This window comes from Hemitrygon akajei, chromosome 27, assembly GCF_048418815.1.
Source record: "Hemitrygon akajei chromosome 27, sHemAka1.3, whole genome shotgun sequence".
Taxonomy (NCBI): domain Eukaryota; kingdom Metazoa; phylum Chordata; class Chondrichthyes; order Myliobatiformes; family Dasyatidae; genus Hemitrygon; species Hemitrygon akajei.
Window position 1 is genome coordinate 48,655,579 of NC_133150.1, and position 17,425 is coordinate 48,673,003.

At 42.0% G+C, this 17,425-nt stretch overlaps 1 protein-coding gene across 2 annotated transcripts in view; it reads left to right on the plus strand.

The window, feature by feature from the left end:
• The window catches only part of LOC140717382 (6-phosphofructo-2-kinase/fructose-2,6-bisphosphatase 2-like), a 124,233-nt gene extending 108,177 nt beyond the window's left edge, over positions 1–16,056 (plus strand). For both annotated transcript variants that reach the window (XM_073030911.1, XM_073030914.1), the window contains exon 14: positions 10,267–16,056. In XM_073030911.1, the coding sequence (XP_072887012.1) occupies positions 10,267–10,344 (78 nt within the window). In that variant the 3' untranslated portion in view covers positions 10,345–16,056. The remainder of the gene's footprint in view (positions 1–10,266) is intronic.
• The last annotated feature ends 1,369 nt before the right edge of the window (positions 16,057–17,425 follow it).

A 17,425-nucleotide genomic window follows, 5' to 3' on the forward strand; every position in this document is an offset into this window, starting at 1 on the left:
CATACAGTGAACCACTTAGAGTAACCAATTAGCAAAATATGAATTGTACAATGCTTGATTGGTTAAGCTTTGACCAAACATAAGATATTTATTTCCATGGGTTGCTGTAGAATTAGAACATGCTGTTGAACACTAGTGACACAGTACAGGCCCCTCAGCCCATGTTGTTGTGCTGACCTTATAACCTCCAGTACTGTGCAGAAGTCTTGGGCACATATGTACAGCTTGGATGCTTAAGGTTTTTGCACAGTACTGTAGCGATTTTATGTATTGCACTGCACAGCTGCCACAAAAAAACCAAATTTCATGACGTGTGAGTGATGATAAACCTGATTCTGATACGGGTCTCTATTGTGGACGGAGAGTGGGAAGGGGGCAGGGAGAGGGGATTCATTGTTGGGAAAAGGGGAAGGGAGAGGGGAGGGAGCAGGAAGCACCAGAGACGTATTCTGTAATGATCAATTAACCAATTGTTTGGAATCAAATGACATTGCTTGGTGACTCGGGGTGGCTGTGTCTGCACCCACACCACCCCCTCCCCGGCACTCCTTCTCTGCCACCTGTCCCACACCCCTCCCGTGGTGCTCCATCCCTGCCTTTCCCGACATCCTTTGCTCCTGCCAAATTTACGCACTCACTCTCCGCTCTACATCGACAGATACAGTACAGTCCTCTTTTCTATCACCCTATCTATCTAGGAATTATTGAAGTATACCTATGCCACCACCCTGGCAGCTCATTCCATGCATCCATGATCCTCTGGGTCAAAAAAAACTAAAGGGAATTGAATTGAATTGGCTCTATTTCTTACATCCTTCATATACACGAGGAGTAAAAATCTTTACGTCATGTTTTCGTCTGAATGTGCATTGTGCAATTTATAATAATTTGTAATAAATTGTATGTACAAAAGGACAGTCACTGTAGCATAGAAATTCAATTGTATCAGCATAAATTAAACAGTCAGCTGGCCTGGTCCTGGAGCCTGTTGATCCTGGCTTTTATGTTGCGGTACTGTTTCCCGGATGGTAGCTGCTGGAACAGTTTGTGGTTGGGGTGGCTCGGGTCCCCAGTGATCCTTCGGGCTCTTTTTACGCACCTGTCTCTGTAAATATCCTGAATAGCGGGAAGTTCACATCAACAGATGCGCTGGGCTGTCCACACCACTCTCTGCAGAGTCCTGTGATTGAGGGAAGTACAGTTCCCATATCAGGCAGTGATTCAGCCAGTCAAGATGCTCTCAATTGTGCCCCTGTATAAAGTCCTTCAGATTTGGGGACTCATGTCAAACTTCTTCAACTGTCTGAGGTGAAAGAGGTGCTGTTGTGCTTTTTACACCACACAGCTGGTATGTATAGATGACGAGAGATCCTTTGTGATGTGTATGCTGAGAAACTTAAAGCTGTTCGCCCTCTCAACCCCAGATCCATTGATAACAAAAGGGATAAGCCTGTCTCTATTCCTCCTGTAGTCCACAAACAGCTCGTTTGTTTTTGCGACATTGAGGGAGAGGTTGTTTTCTTGACACTTCTGTGTCAGGGAGATGACTTCTCTGTAGGCTGTCTTGTTATTATTTGAGGTAAGGCCAATCAATGCAGTATCGTCAGCAAATTTAATTAGCAGATTGCAGCTGTGGGTGGTGACACAGTCATAGGTATACAGAGAGTAAAGGAGGGAGCTCAGAACACAGCCCTGAGGGGCTCCTGTGTTGAGGGGCAGAGGTGAGGAAGCTCACTCTTACCATCTGTTGCCAATCTGCCACCAGTCCAGGATCCAGCTGCACAAGGCAGGGTGAAGCCCGAGGTCTCTGAGCTTCTTGTTGAGCCTGGATGGAATTATGGTGATGACTGCTGAACTGTAGTCCAAGAACAGCAATCTCAAATAAGCATCCTTCTTCTCCAGATGTGTAAGGACAATGTGTAGAGCTGTGGCTATTGTGTCATCTATCGATCGGTTGTGTCGGTAGGGAAATTGTAGGGAGCCCAGAGTGGGTGGTAGCATGCTGCATTTGTAGTCCTTGACCAGCCACACTGGACCTCCTACAACTCTTACTGACTTCTACTGTCTTCTGATGTTCTACTGTAGCCACCGGCTTTTCAAAGGCCAGATCAGTTCCCTGCTTATCCTCCACAGAGAACTTAGCTGCCAATACCCATTATCTGAGTTGTGGATTCCACCTACCAATGAGTAGATGCTTCAATAACACTTTAAGACATAGGAGCAGGATTAAGCCATTCGAAACAAAGCCAGAATTAAGCCATTTGGCCCATCGAGTCTGCTCATCATGGCTGATTTATCTCCTTCTCAACCCCACTGTCCTGCCTTCTCCCTGTAATCCTTGACACCCTGACTAATCAAGGCCCTATCAACTTCCACTTTAAATATACCCAATGACTTAGTGTCCACAGTTGTCTGCAGCATATATTCACCACCTTCTAGCTAAAGAAATTCCTCCTTATCTCTTACCTGAATGGATGTCCATCTGTTCTGAGGGTATGCCTTCTAGTGTCAGACTCACTCACTATAGGAAACATCTCCATATCCACTGTCTAGGCCTTTCAATATTCAAGAGGTTTCAATGAGATTCCCCTCATCCTTCTAAACTCCAACATATACAGCCCTAGAGCCATCAAATGCTCCTCATACCTTAATCCTTTTATGCATGGAATCATTCTTGTGAATCTCTTCTAAACCCTCTCCAATGCCAGAACATATTTTCTTAGAAAAGTAGTCCAAAATTGCTTACAATACTCTGTGGTCTGACCAATCAGCATCACATCCTTGCTCTTTTATTCTAGTCCTTTCGAAATTAATGTTAAAATTGCATTTGCCTTCGTCACCACTGACTCAACCTACATATTAACATTTAGGAAATCTTGCACAACGATTCCCAAGTCCTTTTGCAACTCAGATTTTTGAATTTTCTGCACGTTTTAAAAAATAATCTACGACTTTATTCCTTCTACCAAAGTGCAGACTTCTACCATACACTTTCCTACACTATATTCCATCTGCCACTTCTTTGCCCATTCTCCCAATCTGTCCTTATGCAAACTTCCTGCTTCCTCAACACTATATGCCCATATCTGTGTTGGCGCGTGGCCAAGTAGTTAAGGCGTTCGTCTAGTGATCTGAAGGTCGCTAATTTGACCCTTGGCTGAAGCTGTGTGTGTGTCCTTGAGCAAGGCACTTAACCACACATTGCTCTGCGACGACATCTGGTCCCACCGGTATGGGTCCTAATGCCCTTCCCTTGGACAACATCAGTGGCGTGGAGAGGGGAGACTTGCAGCTTGGGCAACTGCCGGTCTTTCATTTAAAAAAAACCCTGCCCAGGCTTGCACCCTGGAAACTTTCCAAGGCGCAAATCCATGGTCTATCGAGACTAACGCAAGCCTACACATACACCTATGCCCATGTCTTCATATTGTCCGCAAACTTGGCCATAAAGCCATCAAATCTGTCATCCAGATTATTGACATATAATGTGAAATTAAGTGCTCCTAACACTGACCTCTGAACACCACTAGTCACTGGCAGCCAATCAGAAAAGCCCCCCTTTATTCCGACTCTTTACCTCCTGCCAGTCAGCCAATCTTCTATCCATTCTAGTATGCTTCCTGTAATACTATTGGCTCTTGTTAAGCAGCTTCGTGAACAGCACCTTGTCAAAGGCCTTTTGAAAATCTAAGTAAACAACATTCATGGACTCTCCTTTGTTAATCTTGCCTGTCATTTCCTCAAAGAATTCCAACAGATTTGTCAAGAAAGATCTCCCCTTAAAGAAAACATCCTGACTTTGGCCTATTTTATAATGTGCCTCCAAGTACCCCGAAACCTCATCCTTAATAATGGACTTCGACATCTTCCCAACCACTGAAGTCAGGCTAACTGGCCTATAATTTTCTTTCTTCTGCTTCCCTCCCTTCTTAAAGAGTGGAGTGACGTTTGCAATTTTCAAGTCCTCCCAACCATTCCAGAACCTAATGAATGTTTATTCCTTTCAATGGAAGACTGTTTATTTCTTTCCATAGATGCTGTCTGACCTGCTGAGTTCCTCCAGCATTTTGTGTGTGTTGTCTTGGATTTCCAGCATCTGCTGATTTTCTCATGTTTGATTTTGAAAGGTCATTACTGATGCATCCACAATCTTTTTAGCTACCTCTTGCAGAACCCTGGGGTATAGTCCATCTGGTCCAGATGACTTATCTATCAACCAATCTTCAGCATCCCAAGAACCCTCCCCTTAGTAACAGCAATTATACTCACTTCTTCCCCTTACCACTCTCAAGTTTCTGACATACTGCTAGTATCTAACACAGTAAAGATATTGTGCAAAATATTTATCAAATTCAGCCAATTTCTTTGTCCCTCATTACTATTTCTCGAGCATTGTTTCCAGTGGTTTGATAGGCACTCAAGTCTTTCTTTTACTCTTTATATTATCTGAAAAATCTTTTTGTATCCTCTTTTATATTATTGGTTAGCTTATCTTCACATGCCATCATTCTCTCCTTATGTCTTTTAGTTGCTTTTTGTAAGATTGCAACCTTCTAACTTCCCACTAACTTTTTCTATATGTATGCCCTCTCTTTATGGTTGTGTCATCCTCCCTTTGGGATGTATCTATCCCGCACCTTCCGAATGTCCTCCAGAAACTCCAGCCATTGTTGTTCTGCCATCATCCCTGCTAGTGACCCCTTCCAATCACCTCTGGCCAGCTCTTCTCTCATGCCTCTGTAATTCCCTTCATTCCACTGGAATCCTCATATATCTGACTTTATCTACCCCCATCATTAGCCTCAGCTAATCAAACGATTGTTCTTGATGATTCCAGCTAACAAAGCAGATTAAGCACTGTTTATTTATTTTAACAATACAAGTTTAAATCCCCTAAAATATATTTAAAACTCAGAGGTTTTCTGTCTTAGAAAAGATTTCCAAATTTTGAAACACAAAGTATTTCCAAAACACAGGTACAATTCCTTTTAGCTAGAATGATATACCAATGAGTTGCAAATGAACGAGTTGTCTGTTATAAAAATCAAAGAGGAATGGATTCTAGACACCCTTTCTTTCTGTCTGTCTTCTTGCTGTTCCTTGATCATTCCTAACAAGCTTGACTGCTCTCTGACAGTTATACTGGGTTTTTTTTTTGACATTTGGGTGACTTTATACATGTGATATTTTTCCCGATGTCAGAATCAATCTGGTTTGCCAACTTCCTTGAACCAAACAATTTAGCCAGTGTTGTCTGGTTTGATACAGGCCAATTAACATAACCCCATTGTTTTACATTGTAACTCTTGAGCAATCAGCACAATGCTGTGGACCAGCATCCTATACTTCAGAGACTGTGTAGTTTGTTTGCAAAGCTGACTTATTAACTTCCAACTGATTTTTTCTTGCCATTTACATTAAATACTGAAAACAGACTTTACAACAAGAAGCTGAACTAAAAATATTGGTTGGGAGTTTAATTTACTCAGAAACAACTCTTTGACCTCTGCAAGTGTCAGCTGCAATCTTAGTAGGCTAAGCTTGGCAAAAAGAGTGTGGTACGGTAGCGTAGTGGTTAGCACAACACTTTACAGTACCAGCAACCTGGGTTCAATTCCCGGTGCTGCCTGTAAGGAGTTTGTACGTTCTCCCCATGACTGCATGGGCTTCCTCCCACATTTCAAAGGCATACCGGTTGGTAAGTTAATTGGTCATTGTAAACTGTCCTGTGGTTAGGCTAGGTTAAATCAGGGGTTGCAGGGCTTTAAGTATCAGTAGGGCCTATTCCACGCTGCATCTGACACCTTGTTACTGCTGCAAAAACATCGTTACTGAGAGAGGTCGGAGGAGAATGGCCAGAATGGTTCAAGTGGACAGGAAGGCAGCAGTAACTCAAATAATCATGTGTTGCAACAGTGATGTGTAGAGAGTATTTCTGAGCATCAAACCTTGAAGTGGATGGGCCACAGCAGCAAAAGATCACACCAGGTTCCTTTCCTGTACCATGGAGTGTATATTTACAGTGGATACCAGCTAATTGGGTCTGTGGGGAAACTGTTTATTTGGAGCAACTGTTAAAGAGAAAAAGCTAACTTTGTTTATTTGGGACACTATGTCATTCAATTGGGACAGGACACTGTTGCCAAACAGCTTCTTGCTAGCACTTGTGTGGCGGTTGGACGCCACACCGTGCTTAAAGCAATCAGTTTTTAAATAGTATTAGTTGCATCTGTTTTTGTTCAAAAAGCAGTGACTTTTGTTACTAACAGTGAGGAATGATCAGTAAGGAAATTCAGAACTATTTTGCTTACTCTGGTTTCAAGCACTCAAGCTTGGAGATGCCAGAAACACCAGGAGTGAAAAATTAAATTACTTCACTACTTCAACAAGTTAGGAACAACAAAGAATTTGAAGGTTTGGCCAATAATCTTGACTATGACAATGAAAAGGAAGATTTGGAGGATGCAATCATCGATAGTATTGTATGAAGGAAGTCCATTATCTACACTATGCGCTGATTTTGTTCATCACGGACACTGGATGAATTTCTCCATCGATAACTTTTGGGAACTAATACACAGTTTTGTAGTACTGTACTACTATTGTTACCCAGTTTGTCTTTTTTCTACCTTTTTAACTATTTCCATGAAACTTCGGCGAATTGGGGCAGCACTTAATTGAACCAAAATGTGCTGGTCTTGATGTGTCCAGTTATCTGGAATCCACTGCATTTACAAAAAGCTAGTGCAAAAGAGAGAGAGAAAAATATAGTGAGGTCATGTTTATGGACCGTTCAGAAACCTGATGGTATAGGGGAAAAGGCTAGTCCTAAAACATAAGTGTGTGTTCTCAGGCTCCTGTGCCTCTTCCATGATAATCTTCTGGTAATCAACAGTATATATGTTTTGAAGACAGCACGAGTCTGCAGTGTAGAGGATGTTAGAAATCCCTTTCCCTGTGGATAGTTCAGTATTTATTTTCAGTTCAGCGTTTTTTATTTGTGTTCCAGGTTCATAGCATCTGCAGTTTTTTGACTTTCATAAGTTTGTTCTTTCACGTGAATGTTTGTTACTTCATACGAATGTAGTATCCTGTATCAGAACCTAGATTGCAATAAGTCGTTTGAGCTGGGATGGACAGTGGTTTGGATGGCCTCTAGATCAGGGTCTCTTGGGGGGGGTTTGCTATTGCTCACATGTTGGGGTGGGGTTGGTGCTTTTGTTGGAGTAAGTGGGGTTGTTGATGCTTTTGCTGCTGTTTGTGCATGGGTGGCATGCTTTGAGGTTCTACGTTTTCTGTCATTCATTCTTTGGAGTTTTTTTCTGTTTCGTGGATGTCTGCAAAGAGTAAGAATTTCAGGTTGTATACTGTATACGGTCTCTGATATTAAATGGAACCATTGACTGTACTAACCGTGGACCTAATTTCTGTGAGACAGTTACCAGCCTTCTGTTTCTGGCCTGGGTTTAATTTAATGTACTGAAATATTGGGTGGTTAAAGGTGTAGATTCCGGATTATGAACATGGGGTGGTCATAAATGGGAAAGACCAGCGTCACAGAGTGTTAAAAGTACAGAAATAGGCCCTTTGGCGCAACCCACCCATGCTGACCAAGGTGCTTATATGGGCCAGTCCCATTTGCCTGTATTCTGTCTATATCCCTCAACCTTATCCATCTATGTTCAATGGTTCAAAGTTTCATTTTCTTGTCAAAGTGTGCATGTACAATACACTCTGAAATTTATCTTCTCCAGATGGCCATGAAATACAGAAAGACCGTGGGATTGTTGATAGAAAAGATATCAGCTCCCCCCCCAACATGAAAAAGAAGAAGAAAAAAAACTCACAAATCCCAAAACCCCCCGCCCACCCCCCCGAAAACCCCCCCAGCAACAATAGTATCAAATCCCCCACCCCTCCCCTGGAAGAAAAAACAGGGAAAGTAACAACCCCTGATCCCCTCACTTGTAGAAAAAAAATCCGCGACAATAACAATCCCCGACCCCTTCACTCACGAAAAAGAACAGCAACAGTAGCATCGACACCCCCAAATCCCCACTCACACAAAAAATGTACCTATCCAAGTGTTTTTTAAACCTTGTGATTGTGTCCCCCTCTGCCACTTCTTCTGGCAGCTCGTTCCACATCCTCACCACTCACTGTGTGAAAAAACTTTTTCCTTAGGTCCCCTTTAAAAATTCCCACTTTCACTTTAAACCTGTGGCCTCTAGTTTTAGACTCGCTGACTATATCTTCCAATGTCGATGAAGACTTCAAGACATTGGAGCAGAGTTAGGCCATTTGGCCCATCAAGTCTGTTCCACTGTTCCATCATGGCTGATTTATTATCCCTCTCAACCGTACTCTGGGTGGCAGGATGGAGACACATCTCTACCAAAGGAGGCGTAAGGTGCTCCTTCCCTCCGCTAGCCTGCAGGTCACCCTTGAGCAAGGTGTAGCACCTGCTTAGCCCCCTGATGAGGGTCACGTGAAGCCATGGGAGCGGGTGGTGAATGGTCGTACGAGCAGCTGGCGCAGATCACAAGTCCTGGTTATGCGGCCACTGACACCAGACAGACAGTCTCTGGAAAGTATTAATAATGGCTGGAGTCACCCGGAAGAAGGAAATGACAAACCACTTCTACAGAAAAATATGGCAAGAGTAATCATGATCAAGGAAAGACCATGATCGCCCCATCATATGACACATAACAAACAAACAATCCCACTCTCCTGCATTCTCTCTGTGATGTTTGATGCCCTTTCCAGTCAAGAACCTTTCATCCTCCACTTTTAAAAAAAACCCAATGGCTTGGCCTCCACCACTGTCTGTGGCAATGAATTTCACAGATTCACCACCCCACTAAAGAAATTCCTCCTCATCTCTGTTCTAAAGGTTATGTTCTTTGTATCTGGAGGCTGTACTCTCTGGTCCTAGACTTCCTCACTGTAGAAAACATCCTCTCCATGTCCACTCTGTCTTGGAAGACGGGGTGAAACCTGTCTCTTTGGCTGTGGGGCACGACAAATGTTTGTTGAGGTCGGCTCATCCATAGCAAACAGTGCTTCACTCCACCTGCTACGTCACAGTAGGACAAACATCAAATTAGAACCACTGTCTATGGGGAGAGACCATGTTTCAAGCAATCAGTCGAAAGTCCGTTGAGCAAGAGAAATCATTTAGGAAATAATGTTTTTTTAATGTTTGATTGGGGAGGTGGGTGTTCTTAAATCAAAGGTTTGTTTACTGGAGCATAGTGGTTAATGTAATGCTGTTATAGTATCAGCGACCCAGGTTCAATATGTAAGGAGTTTGTTTATTCTCCCCATGACCGCATGGGTTTCCTCTGAGTGCTCCGGTTTCTTCTTCATTCCAAAAGCTCCTCTCAGAACAGTTTGTGCTTTATGAAGAAACCATTTCACTGATTCTCTTTACTTGGAAAGTGCGCCCCCACAAACTCTACCCCTGCCCCTGCTTCTCCACCCCAACTTATTGGCATTAACTTGGTTGGCTGAGGAAGTCTTCCATTGGTCAAGGTTGACCATGGATGTTGTGTCCCAGTTATCTGCATCATATGCAAGCCTGGGCAGTACAAACTGTTGCCCATGAAGCAAGCTCTCCCTCTCCATGCAGATGACAAATGCAAACGAACGACAGAAACCGACACTGTTGGGCACCAGCGGAGTTGCCAGTCAGTGCTGAACTCAACATAGGACTACCTTAAGAGCTCTAGTTCTGGACTTTTCCTCACAATTTACTCCTGAAACCTTCCCCATGAGTGGCAGCGGAGGTTTGTGATCAGAGCTTTCCTTCTCCTTGACGAGCTGCCAACCTCAGCTGATGAGCCCCATCTGCCTGGAGTGACTGGTTTCAAGGTGCCATGAAACTTCAGCTGATTGGGGCAGCCACTTAATTGGGCCAAAGTGTACTGGACTTGATGTGTCCCAATTAACTAGAATGCACTATATCTCTTTGGAGTTAGCGTGGCACAATTGCGTAGAAGTTAGAGTAACACTATTACAGCGCCAGTAATCTGCGTTAAATTCTGCCACTGTCTGTAAGGAGTTTATACCTTCTCCCTATCACCACGTGCACTTCCTCCAGCTTCACCCCCACATTTCAATGGTGTACGGGTTAGAAATTGGTCACATTTGTAATTGGGTGCTGTGGGCTCCTTGGCTGGATGGGGCTGTATCTCTTCAAATATCTTTCTGAACCTAAAAGATTATTGTGACATTTACTCGCTCTCTCTTTCTCTTCCACAGAACGTTTCACTAACTCGTACACGGGAGGAGGCACTGAGCACTGTTCCCCACCACAAGATACTGGGAACCGTTCCATAAGCACCATTAAATCCTGTCAAATTGGACCCAGTGAAACTGCTAGACTCTTGTTTTAAAGGAGATGATTGCAATCCACAAGGCAGTAAAGTAATCTGAGAATTGTTTTGGACATGCTTTGGTCATGTGCAAATATCTGGCATATTTTGTATCATTGTGGTATTAAGTACATTTTCCAAGTGTTTCCTCTGGTTGAGATAAATCAGATATCATCTGCTGGCTGCCTGGCGGAAGAGACGTTTCAAGGCTAACGGTCATTTACCCTTTTGTAAGCTGTCAATATGGCCACTACCTTATGAAACATGAAAAAGATATTTTCACTGACTGATTGGTCCTGAACTGGTAAACAGAGCTTGAATTTGTCTTGGTAATCAAGAAACTCAAAAGGCACAAAGTTTAAAAAAAAATTTTATGCAGAGAAAACCGTTGGTAAAATACTTTATGAAAGCAATCACTTATTTTGCTTTAAGAGCACAGCTTTTAAAATTCGAATAGGTGCATAGAAAACTGACTAATTTTGCTCATGGATCAAATAAGCTTGCTGCACGATGCTGAGTGCTTCAGGTAATAAACTTGGGGACTTAACTGGATTGTTTAAAGCATTCAGTAGTGCACAACTTTGAGCGCACACGGTATTATCCTTCTCTGGTTGTAATTTTATCACAAAAATCCAAAATGATTCTTCACTATTTAAATTTTTTCTAAAAGCACAAATATGTGATGTTTTCCAAAGCTGAGAGAGCGCTCCTGAACCAAACCAAAATATTTAAACCTCTTTAAAATAGTCTATTAGTGCAAATAATTTTTGTGCTTCATCATTATTTGATGATATTTCCCTTCATTTATTTATTTTTGCATTATTTTGACAGATTTAAAATGTATTATAAAACCTTATTTATATTTTAAAAGTTTTAACTTGCATGGAAGGAACTATGAGCAGTCTGTTACACCGGAGAATGATATTGTGTTTAAATACATCAGATATTTTTGTACAGTCATTTAAAACACTTCCAAGATTTATGATTGGCCCTGTTCAGTTTGTTTTATTTTGAATGAGTATAAAAAGCTCTGGCAAACGCAAGCACGACAGATAATTAAGTAAGATTGCTGTATGTTAAATGGGGAAGAGCATAAGACATAGGCTGGATCTGTGTTCTTTACATTAGAAGAATGAGAGGATACCATAAGACCAGGGGTTCCCAACTTGGTATCCACAGACCCCTCAGTTAATGGTTGGGGTCCATGACATAAAAAAGATTAGGAATCCCTGGCCTAAAACAGAATAAAAGCGGAATTGGATTATTTGGCCTATCAAGTCTTTATTTTCTCTTTCAACCCTGTTCTCCTGCCTTCTCCACATAACCTTTGATGCCCTGGCTAATCCAGAACTCATCAACCTCCACTTTAAATGCACCCATTGACCTGGCCTCCACAGCTGTCCAGGGCAATGAATTCCACAGATTCACCTCCAGCTGGCTAAAGACATTTCTCCTCATCTGTGTTCTGAAGGAACATCTTTGTATTCTGAGGCTGTGCTCTTTGGTCCTAGACTCAACCACTATAGGAAACATCCTCTCCACATCTACTCTATCTAAGCCAGGTGTTCCCAACCTGGGGTCCACGGGCTCCTCAGTTAATGGTAAGACTCCATGGCATAAAAATGGTTGGGGTTCCTTTGATCTAGGCCTTTCAATATTTGGTAGGTTTCAATGAGATCCCCTTTCATTCTTCTAAACTCCAGCAAGTACAGGCCCAGGGTCATCAAATGCTCCTCATGTTAATCTGTTCTTTCCCGGGATCACTCTCATGGATCTCCTCTGGACCCTCTCCAGTGCCAGCACATCCTCAAGTACATAGCCAGATTTTAAAGATACTTAACACTTGAACAATAATTTTAACAGTTTTACTGCAGCTCCTGGGTTTAGTTTCAGAAATGTTGCTGTCTCTTCCCCAAAATAATATGGATTAATAAACAATTTTGTTTCCACAAGAGAGTTTGGTACCTGATACATACTGCTAAGGGAGGTGGTGGAAGTGAATGTGATAGCAGCATTTAAGAAGCATTTTGACAGACATGGGGTCAGGCAAGACATTGTGCAGGCAGAGGGGAATTAGTTTGATTTGGCATCATGTGCTATGCAGACATGGTGAGCCAAAGGCCTGCCCCGGGCAGTACTGTCCTATGTTCTAATTTCATTGTAAGAGGCCTTCATCTTGTTTTGTGATTCATAGTGTTTCATATTTTCTATTGATAATCAGTGTAAGTAGTTTTTTGGCAGAAATCACAGCACTGTATTGAAATGCTTTGTTCTTTTCTTCATTCTGTTTGTTCTGTTTTTGTCTTTTGCATTGGTCTGTCTAAAGTAGGGTGTCCCAACCGTTTTTATGCCATAGAGTCTGAGCTGGCTGGGAACCCCAGGTCTAAAGCAATGCATGGTGGCAGCGACCTGCAGTGGGGAAACCTGTGGGTTTAAACAAAGTGGACGTGGCCATAAATTCAGAGCAACACATACAAAATGCTGGAGAAAGTCTGCAGGTCAGGACTGGAAAGGAAGTGGAAAGAAGCCAGAATAAAAAAGTGGACGGAGGAGAAGGAGGATAGTTAGAAGGTGATTGGTGAATTCAGGTGAAAGGAAGACACTTTATGCCGTGTATTTAAATTGTTCTAAAGGTTTTTAACCAAAGTATTAACGTAATTGAATCAATGAGCTGCTGAAAATAAAAATGTAGTCGTGTGTCAGATTCAAGTCTAATATCACTGACATATGTTGTGGGATTTGTTGTTCTGTATTACTTAAACTATAAATTACAGTAAGAAATATATATATATAATACAGTACTGTGCAAAAGTCTTAGACACATGTAAAAAAAAATTCCGTCAAGTGAAGATGCTTTCAAAAATAAAATGAATAGCTTCTAAATATCAATAAATTACTATAAAGGGCAGTAAACAATAAGAAAACTAAATCAGATCAATATTTGGTGTGACCAAATAAAACTTTAAAACTGCATCAGTTCTTTTAAATCTGTTGTGCAGATTTATAAGAAAATCAGCTGGTAGGTTGTTCCAAGCTTCTTGGAGAACTTACCACAGTTGTTCTACAGACTTTGGCTGTCACGCTGGCTCCCCAGGTAATCCCAGAGAGCCTCAGTGATGTTGAGATCAGGGCTCTGTGGAAGTCATACCTTTTGAAGCCACATAAAAAAAGTTACAATAGGTAATGTTTATTGGCCATTAAGAATCTGATGATGGAGGAGAAGTTGTTCCTAAAATGTTGAGTATGTGTTGTCAGGCTCCTGTAGCTCCTCCCTGATGATCTGTTAACTAAAAACCAAATTGCTTATTACTTAATACTGGCAGTCAACTCTCAGTGCAGTCAGTATGATTAATTAAATACAGAATAGGAAATCATCTTGTGTTAAGTGGAGCTGATTTGTGCTGAGATTAAACCTGTAAATTTCTGACGTCCAAGAGGCTGTGAGAAAGGGGAGGATTTTTAAGATTCGGCAGCAACATTGCAAAGGCTCAGTCAATCTGCAGGTCAGAACTGTGCAAGTGTCAGTCTCAGAGGTATAACATTTCCTCCTGTTCTGTCTGCTAGAGCATGCAGTTCCACAAAAGCTATTTCATAAAGCTTACTCTTATCCAGGGGTTCTCAACTTTTTTTAATGCCATGGGCTCCTTCCAGTTTGGGAACCCCTGTTCTTATTGTGTACTGATGGGCAGATCTATTCCCATGGGAATTTGGGATGGAGTGAGGTCGGCTGTAGGGGGAATTACCTGCATCATGCTGTACCTTGTCAGTGAGGTGGAAATGAGCACAATCTACCTCTACACACTTCACAGCACTACTTAACTGTCTACTGACGTCTTTTATAAACCTACCAATTTCCATGGCTATCTTGACTATACCTATCTCCACCCCCGATATCACTCATCCTTCCCTTTCTCCTATCAGATTCCTTCCTTTCCCACCCACCTGGCATCACCTATCATCATCCAGCATACCTTCCTTCCCCTTCCTCCACTTTTATTTATTCTGGCGTCCTCCTCCCTCTCCTCCAGTCCTGAAGACAGGTCTTGGCCCAAAGCGTTGACTGTTTGTTCCTCTCCATAGACACTGCCTGACCTGCTGAGTTCCTCCAGCATTTTGTGCATGTTGCTCTGGATTTCCAGCATCTGTAGAATCACTTGTGTTTACTACTTAATTATTTCTTTCCAAAGTCTGATATTTGAGAGAATCCACTCCACATGTACAGCTTGTTTTTTATTGAGTTTGAACTGCACACACTGTGACATTTATGAATGTTAACAAACCTTGTGGCACTTTATCAACAGTTGGTTAAAAATTTTGTTATGCAATTTCATTGTGCTGATTTTACAGTTTGTTCCAAATTTTTCTTCAGTATGATTGTTAAAACAAATGTTACCCTTCTGTGAGGGAGTGAAAATTGAGAGTTATTTTGTGTCAGAGGTTGGTTTTTTTTCAATATCAAGTTTACTCCTAATATATGTGAATGTATATTGCAAATAATTCATTAATTTCCTCAAAAGCAATAGAAATGGGAAGGAGTTTTTGACAGTAGGATTTGCCTCAGAGTTTAGCTGACCCTCCAGGGCAGTGGTTGGATTACCGGGCCTCACCAGGCCAAGAGTCAGAGTTTTGGACCACTTGTTTAGGGACAAAAATTCAAGTCCCATCCCAGGGGCTGATGAGAGATGGAAATTCTTGCAAGGGTCACAGTTTCAGGACAACAGAGGTGGGGAACCTTTGGAATTCTCGTTCCTAGAGGGTGTGAAGGCTTTGTTACTGAATTTCAAACAAAAAAAAAATCAACAGAACTCTGAATTTTCAGGGTCTTGAGGAATTGGGTAGAGGGTAAACAAATGGATCTGTGGGGGAAGATCAGCCATGATTTTGATCTCGAGGGACCCCGGGGACATTCCTGTTCCTAGTGAAAACTAGTCTCAGTAGAAATAACCATGCAGTCAGCATCTTATCCAAGAACCCATTTACCGTAGTTCACTAATATCCTCCAGCAGATGAAATCTGCCAGCATTTTTCCAGTCTGCTGATCCTCAACTGCCTTCCCTTTATCAAATGGTCCAATCCTAGTAATTTATTGTTCCCCACCACTCTGGAAAAGTAGGCCCTGCCAGTTGTAGTTCTTGTGAAATATCTGAGTGCCACCCAGAAGTGTAACCATATGCGCAAAATATCTCAAATGCCTTGTTTATAGACTTGAGAGACAAGGGATGCCTAACGTCCAAACGCACAGTGTACAGACTCCCAAAGTAATGTACAAATTATTGTAAAAGTTGTAAATTTATTATTGTGACATAAAGGTAATGGTACAAAACACAACCATGTTGTTTTAAGTGGCTGCATTTAGGGACTTTTGAACTGTGTTGAATGCTATTACTGTTCAGTAAAATAAATAAGTTTCAAGGATTAAAATCTCAAACTGGAGAAGTAATATTTTCTGTTTTACACAATCTAGTGAAATAAATAATATTCAGAACATTTTTTTTAATTTTAAAGTTACTGTTTGAACATTTAACCTTTCCACCTTTCTGTAATGATAGAGTGTGACACAAGTATGTGGACAGATATAATTATGATTTATAGCCATTGTAATACTGCTAATTTTTGTGCCTAAATCACAAAGGGGACATGTAATCAGATTAAAAGAATAAATTCTCTGTCAAAGTAACTAACCTCTGAGTTTCTCTTTGGTTAAACCCCATCCACCAAAACATTATTGTCTGTCTTTACTGTGATCTTATAATTCTACAAACTTCTGTCAGGTCTTGCCTTCAGCCTCTGATGTTCCAGAGAAAACCACCCAAGTTTGTTCAGCCTCTCTCTATACTCCACGAATTTCTCCTGTGCCCTTTCCAAAGCCTCTTCATCCTTCCTGTAGTGTGACCAGATCTACACACAGTACTGACGGAGAATCTCACCTGGTCCCTCAACACCATCTCCATAGCAAAGAAAGCCCAGTAGCGTCTCTACTTTTTGCGAAGGCTGAATAAAGTCCATCTCCCACCCCCCATCCTCATCACATTCTACAGGGGTTGTATTGAGAGCATCCTGAGCAGCTGCATCTCTGCCTGGTTCAGAAATTGCACATCTCCGATCGCAAGACCCTGCAGCGGATAGTGAGGTCAACTGAGAAGATCATCGGGGTCTCTCTTCCTGCCATCACGGATATTTACACTACACGCTGCATCCGCAAAGGAAACAGCATTATGAAGGACCCCATGCACCCCTCATACAATCTCTTCTCCCTCCTGCCGTCTGGGAAAAGGCTCCGAAGCATTCGGGCTCTCACAACCAGACTATGTAACAGTTTCTTCCCCCAAGCTATCAGACTCCTCAATACCCGAAGCCTGGACTGACACCTTGCCCTACTGTCCTGTTTATTATTTATTGTAATGCCTGCACTGTTTTTGTGCACTTTATACAGTCCAGTGTAGGTCTGTAGTCTAGTGTAGCTTTCTCTGTTTTTTTGAATTACATAGTTCAGTCTAGTTTTTTGTACTGTGTCATGTAACACCATGGTCCTGAAAAACGTTGTCTCATTTTTACTATGCACTGTGCCAGCAGTTATGGTCAAAATGACAATAAAAGTTGACTTGACTTGAGTATTCCAGATCAACACACACGAGATGTTGCAGGAATTCAGCAGGTCAGGCAGCATCTATGCAGATGAATAAACAGTCACCGTTTTGGGCCATGACCTTTCTTCACGATTGGAAAGGAAGAGAAGATGACAGAATAAAAAAGTGGGGGAGGGGAAGGAGGACAAGCTGATAGGTGATAGGTGAAGCCTGGTTGGGTGGGAAAGGTAAAGGGTTGGAAAGGAAGGAATCTGATAGAAGAACAGAGTGCACCATAGGAGAAAGGGAAGGAGGAGAGGTGACAGGCAGATGAGAAGAGGCAAGAGTGGGGAAAAAGAAGAGGGGAGGGGGAGGGAAATGTTTTTACTGCAAAGAGAAATCAATATTCATGCCATCAGGTTGGAGGCTACCCAGACAGAATATTGCTCCTCAACCCTGAAGGTGGCCTCATCATGACGC